At 39.7% G+C, this 20,738-nt stretch overlaps 1 protein-coding gene across 1 annotated transcript in view; it reads left to right on the top strand.

The window, feature by feature from the left end:
* Nucleotides 1–20,467, top strand: part of galnt17 (polypeptide N-acetylgalactosaminyltransferase 17) — a 48,312-nt gene extending 27,845 nt beyond the window's left edge. Inside the window, exons 6-12 of the mRNA XM_041807920.1 lie at nucleotides 1,825–2,022; nucleotides 3,678–3,795; nucleotides 4,199–4,384; nucleotides 12,986–13,123; nucleotides 13,741–13,836; nucleotides 14,765–14,926; nucleotides 17,289–20,467. Of these exons, the coding sequence (XP_041663854.1) occupies nucleotides 1,825–2,022; nucleotides 3,678–3,795; nucleotides 4,199–4,384; nucleotides 12,986–13,123; nucleotides 13,741–13,836; nucleotides 14,765–14,926; nucleotides 17,289–17,423 (1,033 nt within the window). The 3' untranslated portion in view covers nucleotides 17,424–20,467. The remainder of the gene's footprint in view (nucleotides 1–1,824; nucleotides 2,023–3,677; nucleotides 3,796–4,198; nucleotides 4,385–12,985; nucleotides 13,124–13,740; nucleotides 13,837–14,764; nucleotides 14,927–17,288) is intronic.
* The last annotated feature ends 271 nt before the right edge of the window (nucleotides 20,468–20,738 follow it).

Genomic DNA, 20,738 nt, shown 5'->3' with positions numbered 1-20,738 from the left:
TTAATTGCAATAATTGTAATCAATAAAGGTCCACAATTAGTCCATTATTTCTACAATAATGATTAATCACATGATTTTGTGTTGCTTCCAACACTGCTCCTTAATTTTTCCACAACTCAGTGGGCAAGTAAAAATCATCTGAACCTTGCGTTATCACACATTGACTGTTTTTATTATCCCCTTATTTCCTTTTCAATCAATTACAAGTTCCTTTTTCTGTGATTTAGTTCATGTTAAAATCTTTAATCTTCTAATTGCAGCAGGTCTGTATCCAAACAGGAAGTCAGATACCCTCAGTTCAGTCAGGACCACGTTGTCAAGAAATCACAAATGATTTGCAGTTATAAATATTTTCTTCATTAGCAGTTATTGATTTGCTCTTATTGCCGTTATCTATATTTAGTGGTTTGGCTGTTCTTGGTTCCCCTGCCCTTCCATGAGCCTAGGTGGAAAGCATCAAGCAGGGACAGCACATGTTCCTGCCTCTCCTGTGCCTACAAGGAAAGCCTGAGGCAGAAAGAGAGAAGCAGCAAAAACCCAGAGCAGAGCAGGCATCACTGACAGCAAAATAGCATTGATTAAGTCAGAATAAAGGAGGAGCTTGGGTGGAGGAGGGTTGCAAAAAGCAGCCTGCAGAGGGAGCAGGAAAGCATAGCCAGACTAGAGCGGGTTAAATATGGCAGCATGAGTCATGCATGCTTAGAGTGAGTCAGCTGATGAGGGCTAGCGTGAGATCAGTTGATCTCAGTTGTATGTCTCCATTGCCTTCCTGAACTAATGCTATACCCTCAATTCTAAGACAGCAGAAAAATCCAGAATGACACAAAAACAGCTTCAAATGACAAGAAACGAATTTTAAACTGCTTTTAATCGTGATTAACTACAGAAATTCTGAGATTAATTGCAATCAAAAATGTTCTTCTTCAGACAGCCCTAATCTGAGGTAATGTAAGCACTCAAAAATAAATATGTCATTACTTAGGTGTAGTCATTTTAGAGTGGACATCTAACTTTGAAAATTCGACTTATTCTACCTTGCACACTTACTCTCACTAGAATAAGTATGTTTGACACGTGGCCTAACAACTCATGATCAGAGCGGTAACAATAACAGCTGTAAGTTTCACTTTTATATGAAACTAACAGCAATGTTTTACAGAATCCTTGCAGGAGAGGATAAAGGAGAGCAGAGGCAGCATAAAGGAACACACACAAAGCAATTTCACACCTGAGAAGTTTTTAGATAAGCAGAGAAGGAGAGTAGAGCCTCTAGAATCAGTTTTACAAGATACCAGAGGAGGTATAGCTCAATAAATGAAAAATAAAACAATAAAAAAGGGCATTACTATAAAGCATTTTCATTTAAGATCAAGGTTATTTAGTGGCACACTGCAGTGCAACAAATACAAGGACGGCACATGAGACAAATTCATCTGAGCAAGGACGGTAAGTTACACTGAAATATGTAAATACGTAAAAATGAGGGCTGCTGGGAACTTGGCAGACAGCTACCACCCTAATTCCTGATTATCAGTTCATTTGAAGGATTCATTTAAAAGATAAAGCTGATTTAGTCGAGACATAAACACGTACATTTTTGAGGTCTTGTATCCCTCAGTGTCTAGAAAATGAAGACATCCCAGCCCGCTCAGCGTAAACAGACACATGCCCCCCAGAGCTGAACTAAGTTCAATCAAACAGAATGAGTAAGAGAGTGGGAACAACTTTAAGAGACTTCAGAACTGACAGAAATGGGCGAGAGATCTAAGGAGAAGTGTGAGTTTGACTCTCTAATGTGTATTTACGTGTTTACGCTCCTGTCAGGGCCGAACCGGTTCTGCTCCGGATAAAAGAGGACCACAAGAGGATTATTCTGCCCTCCATCGACAACATCAAACACGACACCTTTGAGGTGGAGCGCTATGAGAACTCAGGCCACGGGTACAACTGGGAGCTGTGGTGTATGTACATCAACCCGCCCAAGCAATGGTGGGAGGATGGGGACGTGTCGGCTCCCATCAGGCAAGAACACTTCACTTATGTGAACAAAACTTTGATGAAGCTGTAGACAGACAATAACTGAGAGCAACAATGGGCCTAACCCATAAACCCTATTTCCATAAAAGCTAGGACAGATGTGGATAAAGACAGAATACAGTGATCTGCAAATCCTTTTCAACCTTTTATCAAATAAATTTTGCACACAGCCAAGATATATTTTGTAAATATACACATATTCTGAATTTGATGCCTGCAACCTGTTCCAAAAAAGTTAGTACTGGAGCATGTTTACATCACCTCATCTTCTAACACTGAGCATCTGAGGAGGGAAGACACTGTTGAAGTATTGAAAATTGAATTAATTCCCATTCTTGCATGATGTACATCTTAGGTTTCTCAATAGTGCAGGGTTTCTGTTGTCATATTTTGTGCTCCATACAGGCCTGGTCTGCATGTACATTAGACGGCTCTCTCTTTTATTTAAAGCCATGCTGTTGTAACTCAACTGGGCTTTTCCGCATTAACTTGTGGCCACGCCAATCCAAACCAAGCCATGCTGGTTTACTTCTCCAGTGTGGATTTGGATGTGCTGAGCCACACCGAGAATAGTAGCTACCCGGGCCCAAGCGCTCTACATCAAAGCACACCACGGCGACTCCATGGTAGTTCATCATCATTCAGGAATGCCTCTCAGTCGTGTTTAAGAAGCAACCACTGCACCAAACTTTGAATTACCTTTAAAAAAACAGCATGAACAAAACAATGCTTACTGAAGCAAAGCTGTTAGATCTTGTTCCTTATGTGCAGAGATTCTTCCAGACTCTCTGAATATTGTTGTGATATAAAGGACTGTAGCTGGTGAAATCACTATAATTGCTACGATTGCACGTTTAGGAACATTGTTCATATACTGTTGGACTATTTGCAGACACCGTCTTCCATAAACTAGAGAGCCTTGCACTGTCATTGACTGTGAAACACTTAGCCTTTCATACCCCCTTTGCTATGCTCCTTTAATACCCACTATCACCTGTTACCAGTTCAAATACTTTTCTGTGGGATGTTCCTCGTGACTTTTAGAGGATTACAAAATTTTCCAAGTCCTCTCTTGCTCCTGTCACACCTTTTTTTGGAACATGTGGCCAGCATCAAACTCATGATTTTTGTATATGAAAATAATTTATATATGTTTATCTGTTTGAATATTACATATCTTTTCAGTGTGCTAGGTATTAATGCCCCTGGTATCCAGCATGGTTTGAGAAATAAACAAGTGCCTTAATTATAATGAAAATAAAAGAGCTAAAAGCAGTTAAAACTGATGAAATTGAATAAAATCAAAGGCGTTTTATATTTGTCAGGCCTTTCTTAGTGGGTTGACCTGAATCATTGATGCCAAACTTTTTGGTCTTTAGTTTTTCCCCTCTATTTTGTTGATTCTGGTTTGAAGGCTACCAGAAGTTCTCCAGCTAGTTCTGTTTTTCACTGATAAATAAAGGCTTACAATAGAAAAATACATCATATAACACTCTTAAACTGGTAAAATAATGTGCAAATTCACTCAGTTGTCATCTGCATGCATACTGCACATAAAACTGTACAAGTTATACAAACAGACAAATGTTGTGCCATTTCTTTAATACATATTATATATTGTTGTGTCTTCTCCTCTGCAGGACTCCGGCCATGATCGGCTGCTCCTTTGTCGCCAATCGTGACTACTTTGGGGAACTGGGCCTGCTGGACTCAGGCATGGACGTCTACGGAGGGGAGAACATCGAACTGGGCATCAGGGTTTGTGTGTCACCCAGTTCCCTCTTTACCCCTGTAGATTTAAGTGGAGCAGTGACCACTGTTGCATGGCTCTGCTGATAAATGAGGCCCCATTAGGAGTCCTGGAGGACCAGTCCTGAACAGCTCGGGGCAGGGCAGTGGAGATAAATAGGTCACATAGAGCAGGAAGGTTGGAGAGAAAATTGCTGTACATTTAGAGAGATTACAGAGACGCTTGTTTTTCTGCAGGGTTATAGTGAGGATTTTTGCTGACCGGCAAAGAAACAACACATCACTGTTAAAGAGAAGAAAACAACAAATAACAAATGTTTCCTGCAGTTTATGACATTTTTCCTTCATTGCATAGGACAGGGAACATTTTTGTAATATAATAACCGTTGTCTATGTGACCATCCCTGTGCAGGTGTGGCTATGTGGAGGCAGTATGGAGGTGCTACCTTGTTCCAGGGTGGCTCACATCGCTCGGATGAAGAAACCCTACCACAGCAACATTGTGTTCCACACGAGGCGTAACGCCCTGCGAGTGGCAGAAGTCTGGATGGACGACTACAAGTCCAACGTTTACCTCGCCTGGAACATCCCCATGGAGGTGAGAGAAGGCTGTTGACATGCCAACAAACCCTGCTAGAAGGATGCTGCCAGTCCACACTTCCTGTTGCAACTGTGCACCAGGGAAGGTGAAAAGCAGCAGGGCTTGCTACACTAAAACTTGCTGGTGTTGAAAATGCATTTAGGATGAATAAAGTAAGTTTGACATAGGGTGACGTTTTTTTCAACCCTCCAAAAAAGGGACAGTTCAATTTTACCCAAACCCACCTTTGAACACCATGGAAAACTGACTCAGCAGGTGAAAAATGGTGTCTCCCAAATTCAACCAAAAGAGGTTTTGAAAAATAAAACTGTAATGTTGGTACATCTGGGGGTTTCACAATAGCTGTGAGCTGCAGTGGATCAACTCAGTTTGTCTTGAGCCAAACGCTGCAGCGATATGTATTATAGCTGTTCAACCTTGGAACCTCAAGCTAGTTTTTACTATTTTTGGTCCGCCTGTATTTTTATACATGAAGAATCTCAACCCTTTTAAGCACAATAAAGTTATAGACATTTATTTTTTCAGGACAACTGGGACTATCAGAGTATGTACACTCCAAGGAAGTCAGATGAATGAAGAACAACACTGAAATTGGATTTTATAGAACTTTATATAAATAACACCCAGATCAACAATTACCAACCCTTTTCAAAATGGCGCTACAAACCTTACAATGTAGTTGATGCAGACAATGAAATCTTTGCCTATCAATAACCGATTTAGCAAAGCTGTGTGGCCATCCATTGATATGTTTGATCACACTGATAACTCTCCAGTTAGTCATGTCATTTTACTCTGGCTTGTGCATTTTAATCATAATTTTGATTCTGATACATTTATGGATTTAGAACTACAATGAAAACAACTGTGTACATATCTTATTATTTTTATCCATGTGCTATTGTTAGCCAGTGATTATTTATTTTATCCTTAATGATACTGAGATAATCTTTTTCAGTATTTCTTTTCTACCCACACACTCGTTATTCTTCCTGTCAGACTGAATTAATTAAGGATATTGTAGCAGCCCACTGTTCACCTCTAGATGAAACCTTCTCTACTTCCTCACCTCGCTCTATCACACACTCCTGTTTGTCTGTGTCTACGTCACATACAGGAATGCAGTAGGAAAGACACGTTTAGGCCCATTCAGTAAACAACAGCATTCATGACAAACAATACAATCTGAAGGACAAATGGGAGCAATCATAATTAAAGCTGCAAGCAGTGACAACGGGCCCTCGCAACCCTTGCATGTCGAGGTGTTATGCGAAAGCGGATATGTAGCAACCGTTGCGTGCCAGCAACAAGGTGCGCTGCACCCATGGGTTATGTGAGCTTTGCAACACTCACACTGTCACAGAAACAGAGGGTGATACCCATCATTTATTTCCAGAGCTTGCCATTATTTTGGCCGTAAAACTAATGGGAAGGAGGCACGCGCCCTGAAAATTTTGAATGCAGCTCCAAATAATGAACAAATCACTGTATTGTCATTTTCACAGCTCCTCTTTCTGCTCTGCTTGGCTCAGCCACTGTTTCTCTATCTCTCTCTCCTGCATGCTTGCAGCCTCACTCCCGCTCCCTCATGTGCACGTTCACTCCAATGGCGAAAAATAACAGAGTGGCTAAAAGTATTAACTGAATGTTCCAATCACTGGTGATGAAGATCAACCAGAGGAGCAAATAGAGAGCTCAAGTTTGTTTCATCATTTTCGTCAGTGCTTTTATATCTATTTATATCTCCTCTCAAGTATGAAAATGGTCCTCAGCAGCAAAGATTATCACTCATGGAGATGTGCAACTCAAGATGTGAAAATTGTGTCCAGCAGCAAAGATTATGGATTGTAGAGATGTTCTACTCCAGATGTAAAGTCTCAGATAAAGTGCAGCCAGCTTTAGCCTGTGTGTTAGCTCAGTTGGACAGGTAACTGCCCTGGGTTCATGAAGTTGTGGGTTCAAATCTTCTGTGGGTTTTTGAAGCTGCTGGTGTAAATCGCTGACTCAGGAGTAAAGAGGACTGCCATAGAGTTGGGAGGCTGTGGGTTTGATTCTTGGTGCATTTTTAAGTCCAGTCCCCAAAAGCAGAGATCAGATCCTCTGAGAAACACAAACAGGTGTGTGTCTCAGTGGATTAGTGGAAAAGCCAACTGACTGTGAATCAGGAGTCCACAGGTTCAAATCTTACCATGAGTTCATGTATTTTAAAAGTCTGAGTCCAAATCTAGACTTCAGGAGACCTGGACAGGAGTTGGCCTATCAAATCTAACCAATGTCTTTAAGTTTTCAAGATTAGAGTCCAGATAAAGAAGGAAAAGCCCCTCTGAGGGTCTGCTGCATGTCTGGATCTGTAGCCTGAAGAGATAGTGGACTGACTCAGAGTCTGGAGGTCCCAGGTTCGACTCCCATCTTGGTCTCAGTGAATTTTAAAGCCACATCCTGAACAAAGAGGATAAATGTGCCAGGAGAAGAGGTGGTAGTGTGATAGGTATGGCGGCGGTAGCACAGAGGACTGGACTAGACCAGTTCTGCAGGGGATGCTGGGGTTCAAACCCCACTGTGGCCGGTACCTGGATCAAGGCATGCCTGATGGGGAAGGGGGGACACGGCGCAGCTCCCCCCTGGGGAGTTGTCAGAGATGTAAGTAGGGGGTTATGCAACAAAAACGCAGACACAGCTGGAGTTTTACAGGATGGAGTCTTTATTTGCATGCATGGATGATCACTGAGCCCCTCATGGACTTCATCTCCTCCGCTGTAGAAACAGGAAATACTTACCACAGTCTCCTCCAGGGTCAGGGTACCAAAGCATCATTTATTTTGAAAGGGCATTTGAACTACGGAAATCAAGAGAACGGACAACTTCACTCGTTTTTCGATTCTGGACACAAATCGAAAAACGAGTGAAGTTGTCCGTTCTCTTGATTTCCGTACGTTCAAATGCCCTTTCAAAATAAATGATGCTTTGGTACCCTGACCCTCCAGGCCCCTCAGGTCCTCTCTGGCCTGCTCCCTCTGCTCATTCAGCAGCCTGCAAACAAAAACCACATGAACTCACATTCCACATAAATAAACGTACGGATGAGTCCTTTACTCACATGAGTTTCTGCAGCTTGGCGTCCTTCTCCTGCTCTTTAGTTTGTCGTAGTCTGACATCATCCTCTCCTGCTCCAGCAGCAGACCCTGGTTCAGACTGAGAGGAGACGCTCGCTAAGCTCTGATTGGGCGCAGAGTAACTGTCTGGAGAAATGTCAACAAACCACATCAACATATATTCATTTTGTTCATCTGGTTTCTGGAAATTTCTCCAAACAGTTATTTGGCTTCAAAAATGGTACAAGGAAGAGCATTTCTGAAATGATAGACCTTTACATCAGTGGGTCCCAACCTTTTTTCTTTGGGGGTCTCTCGACTCTAAACACTCTAAAGCCCCCCAGGACAATCTCTGAAAAATTAAACATCATTTTTAATTGTTTTATTGACTAAATCCCAGCATAACAGGCCTGCATAAAAGAGTTCTTCATAAAAATCTGCATATAAACTATCCATCATTACAATGGTATTTAGAGCCACCATAAGAATACCAAAATGAGAAGGTTCAGTCAATTTTTAAGTAAAATCTCAAACATTTCTAATTTAACAAGTCATAAGAAAAAGAAAACTGGAAATTTATGTCAACTAAAAGGTAAGATTTTTTGTCATTATAAAATCCAAAAGAGCCGTGGAAAAAGAAAATGACAAGAGAAGAAGCTGTTTTCCTTCCGTAAGTCCTACAGTTGATGGCCTAATCAGGAGATTTTTCTTAGTAGGACTGATCAGTGAGGAAATGATCCAAGAATGATCACATTATCATTTTTATTATGATTTTTCTACTGCTTCATTCGTCTCTGTGGACTTGAAGTCAAAATTTTAGGCCCGGTTTAGACAGTTTTAGACTAAATTCCTGATCCAGTTCAAGTCTTGTCACAGACAGTCATTAGTCTAAATGAGCAAAACTCAACGTGTGGCTTCTTTGGGATGGTTTGTGGCTCTTTTATTTCTTCATTTCAAATATTTTTCCTCAGAAAACCTTAAAAAACTTTCACCTCAGGAACGCTCCATATCAAGTCACATTAATCAGTTTGTTTCCACCCTTATTTCTAATTCTTCTCCCTTCTTTCCTTTTTTTTGACACTTTAATCAATTTTTGCCTCTTTTAGCCCATTTGTGCCACTTCTTCTTGCCAGTTTTATAGTTTTTGCCACTTTCATCCTGCTTTTTGCTATTTGCAATTCTTTCCCCTTTTTTAGCAATTTTTTTGGCCACTTTTCACCCAATTTAAGCTGCTTTTTGACATTAAATGACACTTTTTACATTTTTGCCACTCTTTGCAGCATTTTGCCGATTTAGTCACTTTTCACCAATAATTTACCACATTTTTGTCGCTTTTTATAATTGAAGTCATTTTTCAAATAATTTTTTTAGCCCATTTTGCCACTTTCTGACATTTTCATCATCTGTAACTCCTTTTTTATGTTGCTTCTCACCCACTCACTCACCGCTTCTACTGTTCACATAGTTTTTGCCATTTAATGCCTATTTCTTGCCTATTCACCATATTTTTTTTTTTTTTTTTTTTTTGCTGCTTCTAGCTGTTTTAGTCACTTTTCATTCATTTTTGCATCTTTTTGCCCATTTTGGTCACTTTTCACTATTTTTACCACATTTTTGCAGATTTTTGCCCAATTTACTTACTTTTATCTATTTTTTACCACATTTTTGCTGCTTTCTGACAATTTTTGTCATCTGTAACTCCTTTTTTATTTTCGCCTCTCACCCATTTTTTGTCATTTAATTCCAATTTTGCACCTTCTCACCATTTTTTTTGCTGCTTTTTGACCATTTTAGTCACTTTTCGTTAATTTTTACTACATTTTTGCCACTTTCTGACCATTTTTATCATCTGTAACTTCTTTTTTGATGTCACTTCTCACCCATTTTTGCCACTTTACACCCGTTTTTTGCCATTTTATTCAAAATTTGTACCTTTTAACCATTTTTTGCTGCTTTTGGTCATTTTAATCACTATTCATTCATTTTTACCATATTTCTGCATCTTTTTGCCCATTTTAGCCACCATCCACTATTTTTTAACCACATCTTTTTCAGCTTTTTGCCATTTTAGTCACTTTTCACTATTATATACCACATTTTTGCCCATTTTTATCATCCACAACTCCGTTTTTTATATCATGTTTCCCCCATTTTTGCTACTTGTCACCTGTTGTTGCCATTTAATGCCTATTTTGTACCTTTTCACTAATTCTGTTTCCGCTTTTTGGCCATTTTAGTCACTTTTCACTATTTTCAGCACATTTTTTGCTGCTTTCTGACCGCTTGTTATCTGTAACTCCTTTTAAGACAACTTTTCACCAAGTTTTTGCCATTTTATTCCAATTTTGAACCTTTATACCATTTTTTTTCCTGCTTTTTGACCATTTATGTCTCTTTTAATCCATTTTTGCCACTTTTCACCACTTTAAATGTGACTATTGCAAAGGTATTTTTCAATAATTTGGCTCTTTTGTTGAGCAGTTTTCAGTAACACTGGTCTAAATAATTAGTGTACTTATTTTACTGCAGACTTTGATTCAAATATCTCATGCCAAGTGTTTCTTCTTATGTCTGTGCTCTCTAACATCTTTAAAAATGTAGCTGGATTTAAAACAGTCAGACTTACTCTGTGAGCTCGTTCAGCATCCTCTGCTTGTTTTTGATCTGGTCTCTCAGTCGGCTCAGCTGTTTGTGGTGAGCCTCTCTGTGGGTCTCTAGCTGCTCCTCCAGAGTTTTCTGTGCCACAGAGAAACAAAAACATTCAGCTATTTCACATTTCTGTAACAGAGATTCTCACTGACGTGTTTCCTCATCACCTTTATGTCCCCGTCCCCATCGTGTCTGCCGATGTCCTCCTTCTCCTTCTCCTCTTCTGACATCTCGTGTGTTTTCTCTGATGAAAAACAAAGAGGAAAATTCCATCAAGTTAACCTGTTTTTACTTGAGCTAAGATGTTTAAATGGTTAATATAAATGTGCGAACTATGAGCCTGCAGCTCAGCAAGCACCTCGGTCAGAGTGTCCTCCAGTTGTCTCTTCTTCTGCTCCATGTTCTGCATGTAGTCCGTCAGAGACTTGATCTTGGCCTGGTGCTGCACAGACCACATAAAAATGTGCTGTTTGTTTGTGCTGCTCACTTCCTGCCAACGATTATATGTTCCCATTTTTTAAATATCTATTTATTTTGTGGTTGACTGTCACTAGGAAGCAGCCCGACTTCATCTGTCCACACAAACATTTGTGTGTCAGCCATGTTTGTCTGTTGACACCACCAGGAGGAAGGAAAGGTGTGCATGCATGTGTTTCATTATCAATCACACTGACAACTACTGGCCTGGCATGCATACTGCAGCAGTTTCAGGCACATTAGTGGATCTGATTGACATTTAAACACCAAACCTTGAAAATAAAAAAAAATGAAGAGGAAGAAAAAGGATTCTGTTCTCAGAGGATAGTATTTGTGTAAAAATGGCTGTAGTGATAATCATGCTAAATGTTCTGCTTTTTGACCACAAAAAGAAAAAAAAATGGCAAACTTCTTGTTTGTTTTACGGCATGGGTCGGTCATGGGTCATCATGGGCAATGATGGCAAATGTGTAAGTAAAATTATCCTAGCAAATACAATTGGGTCCTCGCACCACTCGGTGCTCGGGCTCTAATAATCACTAGAAAAATCCTGGAGAGAGTAGAATGGGCTGTTTACGGCCTTTCTCACTCCTTCACTCTCTGTAAGTGACAGATGTCAGTCAGCATCATGGACAGCGCCACAATAACACACAGACATCAACAATCTCACCTTTAACAACACAAATGCACAGCCATGCCAAAATATTTAAGGCAAGGCAAGGCAAGTTTATTTGTATAGCACATTTCAGCAACAAGGCAATTCAAAATGCTTCACACAGGACATTAAAATACAATGCCAAAGGGAAAAAGAAACTCAATGGAAGCTTTTTAAATGAAGCATGTAAAAGGTGATTAAAAACAGCAAATAAGACCCACAAAAGATAAAAACATGTTTCACGTTTCTAGCCAATACCAGAAATATTTTATGACATACAGATGAGTGACACCTGGACAAAAAATGACTCTCTCCCTGTACCCTTATTTTTCTATAAGATAACCACACATAGACAGGGAAGAAGAAGGAAAAAGAAAGTGGGAGAGACATGTGCCCCCGGGCTGCAGGGTCCAGACCTCTTTTAGAAAACCTCAGCTTGGTAACTTCCGAAGTTTTACGTATATATATAGCATACAACCACTGAGGACAGTCCCCTGGATTATTACATCAGATTATATTTCCACAAGAAGCATGCTATTGTTCTGGCAGATCTTGGAAACCCTTATTGGAGCACTCAGGCTCTTAACTCTCAATAAGATGACCACATGTTGACAGGGAAGAAGAAAGAAGCTGGTTCCACCCCTTTTAGAAAACCTCAGCTTGGTAACTTCCAACGTTTTACGTATATATATATATATATATATATATATATATATATATATATATATATATATATATAAAGCATACAACAGCTGTGGACAATCATCATTAGATTCATCAGTCTTCTTTATGATAATGAAGAATTCACATCAGCAGAGAGGAGAATACCAATAAAATGTGAGCTTACCTGTCTGTTGGGCTCAAACAGCCATCTATTGATCCCACCTGTGTGAAGCTCTTTGAATTGCCTTGTTGCTGAAATGTGCTATACAAATAAACTTGCCTTGCCTTGCTTTGCCATGACCTCCTTTCTCGCTTTCTTCAACTGACTGATGCGTGCACTTGCCTTAGTTTTTCATGCTGTTGTTAATGTTATAACCACTATTCTCCACTGAAGCTACTTTAGTCCGATGGACGTAGCGGTTTAATATGAAACTTATCAAAGTTGATAGTCTTTTTCCACATTACTCTATCCCTCTTGCTCTGCTAAACTTCAACTCGGGTAATGTGAACAAAGCTCCTGTTTCAGATGACATGACTGCATCCTGACGTTTGTTTTCAAGTCAGGAAAGCACCAGTATGTGGAGTGCCAAATACGCACATGGCACACATTTAGGTTGAAGTATTTTTAAAAACAAAGTTGTAAGTGAGTGAAAAAAGCTGCACGTTTTACAGATAAATATGCACAACCATCTCAGTAATGCATTCAGAAAATATTTTTTTAATGGAAAGAATAAGTTCCTTTCACGTTTCTGGAACAGCTGCAGAGAGCCCCTTTGGAGGGGCAGAGCTGCATGCAGCTGGTCTAGACCTGCCCTCTTTGTAAAGTGTAGTGTCTTGAGACACCTTTGTCATGAATTTGAAAAAATTAAGATCAATTGGTTTATTGAAGATGAACTTTAACTACTCCTCATGTTATATCAGCTGTGTTGGAAAACAAATGAATAAGCTTTATCACCTGATCATAAAATGAATTATTTATGCAAACACTCATTTGAACTATTAATGTATAAAGGATACTTCTGTGAAACAGACTTCCCATAATGGCTCTCTTTCCTCATGTAGAATCATGGTATTGATTATGGAGACATCTCTCAGAGGGTTGCACTGAGGAAGAGGCTCCAGTGTAAAAGCTTTGAGTGGTACCTCGACAACGTCTACCCAGAGATGAGGAGGTACAACAACACGTTGTTTTACGGAGAGGTGAGTCAGCAATTGAGCTAACATTGAAGAGAAAGAATCTTACACGCATTATCAAATTTCCAAGATTACAAGTTTACAAGCCATTTAGGAAGCACTCAAACCCCCGTTCACTTTTATTTTATGTTGCAGCCTGATGCTACAGTTTTTTATTCTCTCATAAGTCTACACTCAGCATCTCATAATGGCAAAGTGAAAACAGAGTTTCAGTGAGGATATCTCTCCTTCTTTGCTCCAAGTCCTTGCTGCTGAAAAACACCCCCACAACATGATGCTGCCACCACCATGCTGCACTGTTGGGATGATATTGGGCAGGTGATGAGCAGTGCCTGGTTTCCTTCGGACATAATGTTTAGAACTGAGGCCAAACACTTACACCTTGGTTTCATTAGACCAGCTCAGTTTGTCATACATGTAAATCACTGTAGCATCAGGCTGCAACATCACAAAACTGAAAAAGTGGTGGGGTTTGAATACTTCCTGACTGTATAAGATATTTACCTTCCATATAGTAATGCAAGTTTTGACTTGTGTGTGCATTGTTGAATGCTCTAATATCCAAAGTTGAATATTGCCAGTTAAAAGTGATTACGCTCATCAGTGTCACTGTTTCATTTCAGATCCGTAACTCCAAAATAAGCCACCTGTGTATGGATCAAGGTATGAAGGAGAACCACACAGCCATCCTGCACCCCTGCCACGGATGGGGCCCTCAGGTACCACAGATGCTGAGGGAAATGACCGCAGATTGCATTTCCCGTCACCGTCTTTGTGCGTCTTTCTAAAGCGCACTCAACTCATTAGTGTCACTCTGATTTACAGCTGTGTTTCCCACACAGGCTCAGCTGTAATCCTCTTAGCAGAGACTTCTGCTGTCGGCCTCAAAATGTTTCTGTGTTGCACTTTTTCCGCTGAGGTCCTGAGTCAGCCGGTGTCAGTTCCTCAGCCTTCAGCCTGCAGGGCGTCTCTTTTATCTCACAAGGGTAAACGGGCGCCTTAGGGAGCACGGGGCTTGGCTCAAATAGTTACGTGTTAAAAAGCAGCAGCTAAAAATAACTGAAGTTCTGGGTAGTTAGTGCAGCAGAATGTAAACTTTCTAATCAGAGATGCTCCTCAGAGGCATTCTGTGTGACAAACTGGACTGTCATCCCTGTTTAAAGCAGATTAAGAAATGAATCAAAGCTGACAGCCTCAGTCTGTTGCCCCTATCTCAGACATGTAACACAACGAGTGAAACTGCAGTTCTTCTTTGCTGCAACAATCAGGAGCACTCCCCTCATAGATTTAACCATCTATAGCAGAATTATTGTACAGTTTTGCTTGATGATGAAGGCTCTGCAGCCAAAAAGCATGCTTTGACTCTCCAGGGAGCACATTGCTGACAGCAGCTGATGACCAGCTGATCCTGATTTTTACCTTCCAGCTCACCTCACAGCCAATTGCAGCTCTTTCTCTCAACACAACGGTCCATTTAAATTTGACGTACTTCTCATTGATCCCGGCTTGCACTAATGATGATGCACCATGCTACTGCTGCTGGCAAAAAAACCCTCCTCCATCGAAGCCTCCTCCTTTATAGCATCTTCCTTGTGTGTCAAAAGTGTTCCTGACTGAAACGTGTGTTGTCTTTGTGTTTTCCTTCAGTTGGGACGTTACACCAAAGAGGGTCAGCTCTTCCTGGGCCCTCTGGGCAGCACCAGGGAGGACACTCGCTGTGTGGTGGACGATCAGATAAGCAGCTACCCTCAGCTCCTCGACTGTGACAAGGTGACCAATGTGAAGCAGAAGACATGGCATTTCAATCAGGTGAGAAAATAAGAGCATTTTCCTGCAGTTAAAAAGAAGTTCAGTCAGACAGCCCTCACTGACTTTAACATTTATTCCAGTAGCAGAACATAGTTTGTTCTTTGCAGGCATCTAGGCTCTGACATGCTTGTTGATTTTTCATGCAGAATCTGAGGAGTGATTGAGGAGTAAGGGTTAAGCAATAAGAAGGAATGTTTTTAAAGAAACAGGTTGACATATTCTCCTTTTATTTTTCATTTTGTCGTGACTTTTTTGTTTTGAATTTTGTGTTAATTTTGGAATGGAAGTTAGTTGCAGTCTTAGTCATTAAATGCAAATATTTATACGTTTGAGTCCCACACTTTATAGTTTTATTCAAGATTTATTTAATAAAATCTCAACAACAATTTTTTCCAGTTTTGTTCAATAAAAAGTCTTAAAATTTTAGTTTTTACTTACAAAACATTTATTCTCTTCAGACTAATTTGTTTAGCAAAATTGTGAAATTGTTATGATTGTGAAACACTCATATTAGTGATGTGTCTGTGCTTTAATTAATCTAAAATAAACTATTAAAACACTGACAATCCTTGAATGAAGCACTTATATGAGCAGTGTAGTTGATCACAGAAGGGATGTGATAATTAATTTGATTTATATAGATACCCTTAATGATACTCGATAACAAACCAAGTCTTTATTGATAGTATCGATAATCTGTTATTTGATGAAGATTAGGACTGTCTGCAGATTGTACATCCACTTTCACAAAACGTACATCTGAGCCGTTGTCTGTGTCAGAATAGAAGTGCCGTTATTTGCTGGTCCAACGTATCTCCAGTTTTAGATTTTTTTCAAATTTCAACCTCAATTAATAAACAAAGCCTGGCAGAGTTACAGAGATAAAGGTCAGGGGTCTAATCTGGGATTAAATAACGTATAGACGTGTTTTATAAGTAGTAACACAAATGGTGACTTGCTTTATCTAGGTAAGCTTTTGCCAAAGCTAACATAGCTACACTAGCTATGCATTAAATGCTATTACAGAAGCTAATGTAGCTAAATTAGCTCTAGCAATGTGAGCTTTAGCAACATAGTCAAAAATAACTTAGCTAGATTATGTATGTATCTTACGTAGCTACATGGTGTAGTTATATAGCTTATGTAGCCAATGGTAGCTTTGTAGCTCCATTAGTATTGATATCTATTAACTTATGAGCTTTAGCTTTGTTATCAATGTAGCTATGTTATCAATGTAGCTACGTTATCTATGAAGCTATGTTATCTATGTAGCATATGTAGCCAATGGTAGCTTTGTAGCTCCATGAGTATAGATACCTATTAACTTATGAGCTTTAGCTTTGTTACCCACGTCGATGAAATTGGCGGGGGGTTATGTAAAGGGTTCCGTGTCTTTGTTCGTTTCTTTGTTTGTTTGTTTGTATTTGTACAAGATAACTTGAGAACAGAAAGTCGGATCTTCACCAAACTTTCAGGGAATATTGGGATAGTGACAGGGAAGAATTGATCAGATTTTGGTGATGATCCGTGCACCTGTTCGGTTTTTCTCGGACTTCGAAATTTTGAACACCATAGTAATCAATGGGAGCGTAAGTTCCTCAGTGGCGCTGCTTAGGCGTGGGTCTGCTGCCTCAGACAGCCATTCTAGTTTGATGTGAAAACTACCCGTGACAACCACAGAAGAGTTACGGTTCAGCTTACCTAACAGCTCGTGCTCTCTCGGTTTTACTACTTGAAACAGGGACGTGCACAGACGAACAGAAGCACGCTCTTCTCTTGCTCTTTTACCTTAACTCAGCTTGTGTTTTGACAATGGAGAAATATCATGAGTTTTTATCATCAAAGATTGATTTATAGTTTATCATCCTGTATTTATCATGGGGTAATCCTTGTCATTGTCAACATTTTTCATCCTATTGAGAAAATTAACAGTTGTAGCTCCTATTTCCATCATTTTTGATTGAAAAATCAGACTTTAAATGCTGCAAAGTCAAAGCTTTTCAGCGATATTGAAGCAGAGGAAAAGAAGAGCATTCAGAGAACACAGCAGACCTTCTATCACATCAGTCGTGTTTAACAAAGTGTGAAAAGAAGTGAAGAGTGAAGAGGAAACAGGCTGTTATTTCAAACTGATGCTGCAACAAGTTACTGGAAGGAGACAATACAAGGATTGAGGAGCTCTATGTTATTCTGAGTCTGTTTTACTCCAGAAAAATAATCATAATGCACTGGAAATAAAAGATAAACATCCATCCGTCTTGATCTTGGCTCATGCCACATCTAGCTACAGTCACATTTTCTCCACAAGGCTATCTGTTATACCTCATAGAACAGATTGTGTCTTTCTCTTCTTGTCCTGCAGAATGAATCAATCATAAATCAAGCCACAGGACGCTGCATAGAAGTGGTGCCAGCCAACGTTATTTTCGACCACCAGCTGGTGCTGCAACCCTGCTCTGGGCAGAGGTGGACCATCAAGAACACCATGAAGCAATAGTTGACTGGCCAATTTCACAGGGACGAGTGATACCAGAGGCCGGTTTGTGGTGTCACGCCTGACGCCAGCTTGGCCGAGGAGCCTCTGCATACGAGGCAGAGGCTACACGATGGGACAGAGGTGGTTCAAAGATCAGTTAACTGATCAGTGAACAAGTTCTCTGGATAACGGCTCATTTTTACAAACGGTACTTTTAACATGATGAGAGTTTAAGCATGAGGACCATTTCTCTTTGGACAAACTGCTGATGTGATGATGCCATGATTACTGTACGTGCCACTTCTCTGACATGTTTTAGGTTTAAGGATGGACATTTAAAAAGCCAAAACTTTGTTGTATCTTCTGTGGGGAAAATCAAGGCTTTTCTCTTCATCTTTAAAATGTTTCAGTAAGACTTCATTGTTAATCAGGTCACATCATTGAAGGGAGAATAAAAATGCCTGGGATTACATTTTTCAGAGACTCTGAGGGGAAACATTTTTAGTTTCTATTTAAGCTTCATCAGTGGCTCATTTTAGTTTAAAATGTCAGAGAAATGAAGGACTGTCTACAAACCCTAACTCCAAAAAAGCTGGGACATTGTATGAAATGCAGTGATCTTCAAATGTTTTTAACCTTTATTGAACTGAATACAGCAGAAAAACAGGAGATCTGATTTTCAAACTGATGAGTTTTATGCCTTTTGGAAATGTACACACATTCTGATTTTGATGCCTTCAACTTGTCTCAAAAAGTTGGGACAGGAGCATATTTATATCACCATTTCTTCTAACAACACTTTGTAAGCATCTGGACTGAAGACACTAAATGTATGTTAAGTATTGAAAGTGAAAACCATTTTCATTCCTGCTTGATGTTACTGTTGTTGTATTTAGTGCTTCATAATGCCCCGTATATTTTTAATGGTAGACATGCAGGCCAGTCTAGTGCCTGCCCTCTTTAACTGTGAAGCCATGCTGTTGTAACTTTTACAGACAGTGGCATAACATCGTCTAGCTCAGGGGTGTCCAAACTTTTTTCAACGAGGGCCACATTTAGAGCCACTTTGTTAAATGCCAACTTAAGAGTGTTAAAATGAGTGAAATAAATCTGATGTACCAGTAGTTTGAGATGCTCTTAGTAAGTTGATATGCTTGAAGAAAAATTACAGCGACATCAATGGCTGATAAAAGAAATAGCTAGCCATTGTCCAGGATTTTGGGCCAGCTGATCAGGTTTAAGGGGGATTCTGGTGAGCCCATTCAGCTGGATCCATCTCAGGTCAAGATGAAAATGAGCAAATGGCATGAAGCTGTCGGACTTTATCATAGCAGTGGTGCTTTAGCATTATATCCTTTGTAAATCAGTCCTTGAGATGGAGTAGATAGACAAACAAAGGCATGCTGTTATTTGCTGTCATTATCCTGTTGGTTTAAATTATCAATATGATTTCCAGCTATTCTACAAGCTCAGCTTAGTCAGGGAAAAATTATGAATTCTTGTTGTCAAAATGTTTGTTTACAAAATCAACACAGCAGCGCCATCTAGGGCCAATAAAAAATGCTTCATTTGGCCTCAAGGTAATAGTTTGGACATCCCTGGTCTAGCTGAAATAGCAGGGACGTCCCTGAAAATGACATCATCTGACATTAAAACCTGTATGTACTTCTCAGTATTAATACTGCCTTTACAGATGTGCAAGTGACCCATACCATAGGCACTGATACACCCACAGATCACAGATTCTTCCTTTTGAACTTTGACAATTTCCTAAAACAATTTGAGTAGTAAACATTTCCTCTTTAGGTCAGTCCAGCTCTGATGAGCTTACACTCAGACAGGTCAGCAGCACTACTGGATGTTGTTGATTACTGTCTTTCCCCTGCATGGCAGAGTCATAACTTACAACTGTAGATGCAGCCATGTGCTGTGTTATCGCTCAGTGGTTCTCCAGAGTGTTCCTGTGCCCACATTTCAATATCCATCAAAGAATGGTGCATTGCCTCCAGAGGGGTTGAAGGTCATTGGCACTGAACTTTGGTGTCTGCCTTGCCCTAATGTGCAGAGATGTATCGAGATCTTTGAATCTTTTGATGGTGTTATGGACTATAGGTGGTCAAATCTCTACATTTCTTGCAGTTACACACTGAGGGAACATTAGTCATGAACTGCTGACTACTTGCCCATGCAGTCTTTAACAAACTGGAGAACGTTGCACCATTTCAGATTGTGATTGGCTGATCCTTTTCAGGAGTGCTCCTTTGATATCAAGCCTCGGTGCTATCACCTGTTATCATTTAACCTTCAGATCTATGGGATGTTACAGATGTTTTTCAGCATTCTACATTTTCTTTCAGAGCTCCTGTCCCAATTTTTTTGAGACATGTTGTATGCATTAAACTCAGAATGTTTGTATATTTCCACAAAATAATAAAATGTATAAATTTGAACCCTAAATAACATGATATTGTGCCGTATTCAGTTGAATATAGATTGAAAAATGTAAAAATCACTGTATTCTGATTTTATTCACATTTTTCCACAATGTCCCAACTTTAATGGAACAGAGGTTTGTTCTTTTTATAGGCAACACTTTAGTGAAGTAAAAGTGTATGCCCCAAACTGTTTTTACATGAGTCTGACAGAGTCACACACCCTGTAAATACTTTTAATTTGAAGAAAAAGGCATTAATGGTGAATAATACTTGGTGTGTTAAACCTCTTTTTTTTGCAATAATAGTTAAATCATGTCAGAAATCAAACTGTTGAGGGCTATGGGACTAAATCCTGGGTTTGTATGTGGTGGACTCATTTGTCTCTTTAACAGTTATTTTTTTTACTCCCAGCATTTGGTTCTGCTGGATGCTGTCCATCTTGTAGCATGATTGTAAGTACTGTATGCAAATGGGGACAAAGTCAAGGTGAGCGGAGCTGATCGAGTGCCATAACTACTGCAGACAGGCTGCTGTCTGAAGCACTTTTTCTACAGTGAGGTAAAAACACAAACTCTGGGAAGAGGAGGGAATCAGGAAGGTAAAAAAAATGCACAAGTGTTTGGATTGTGGGAATGCTGGAGGTCTTCAGGGATGGTTTTGTTAATGTGATGAGATGTTTATGATGTCAAGTGTTCAATTCAGTGTCATCAGTTGGAGTTTCCAAGATTGTCTTCCAATAAACAACTGGTTTCCTGGTTTCCTGGTTGATGTTTCTTTGGACATTTACCGTCTCGATCCTTTACTAACAGATCTGATTTGTTGGTTGATGCTGAAAGTTTTATATCAATTGTTTTTTATTTATTCTAAATCAGTGGTTCTCAACTGGTGGGTGGGGACCCAA

This window comes from Cheilinus undulatus, linkage group 2, assembly GCF_018320785.1.
Source record: "Cheilinus undulatus linkage group 2, ASM1832078v1, whole genome shotgun sequence".
NCBI lineage: Eukaryota > Metazoa > Chordata > Actinopteri > Labriformes > Labridae > Cheilinus > Cheilinus undulatus.
Note: the sequence above shows the minus strand (reverse complement) of the source record. Positions and strands in the feature narration are given on the sequence as shown.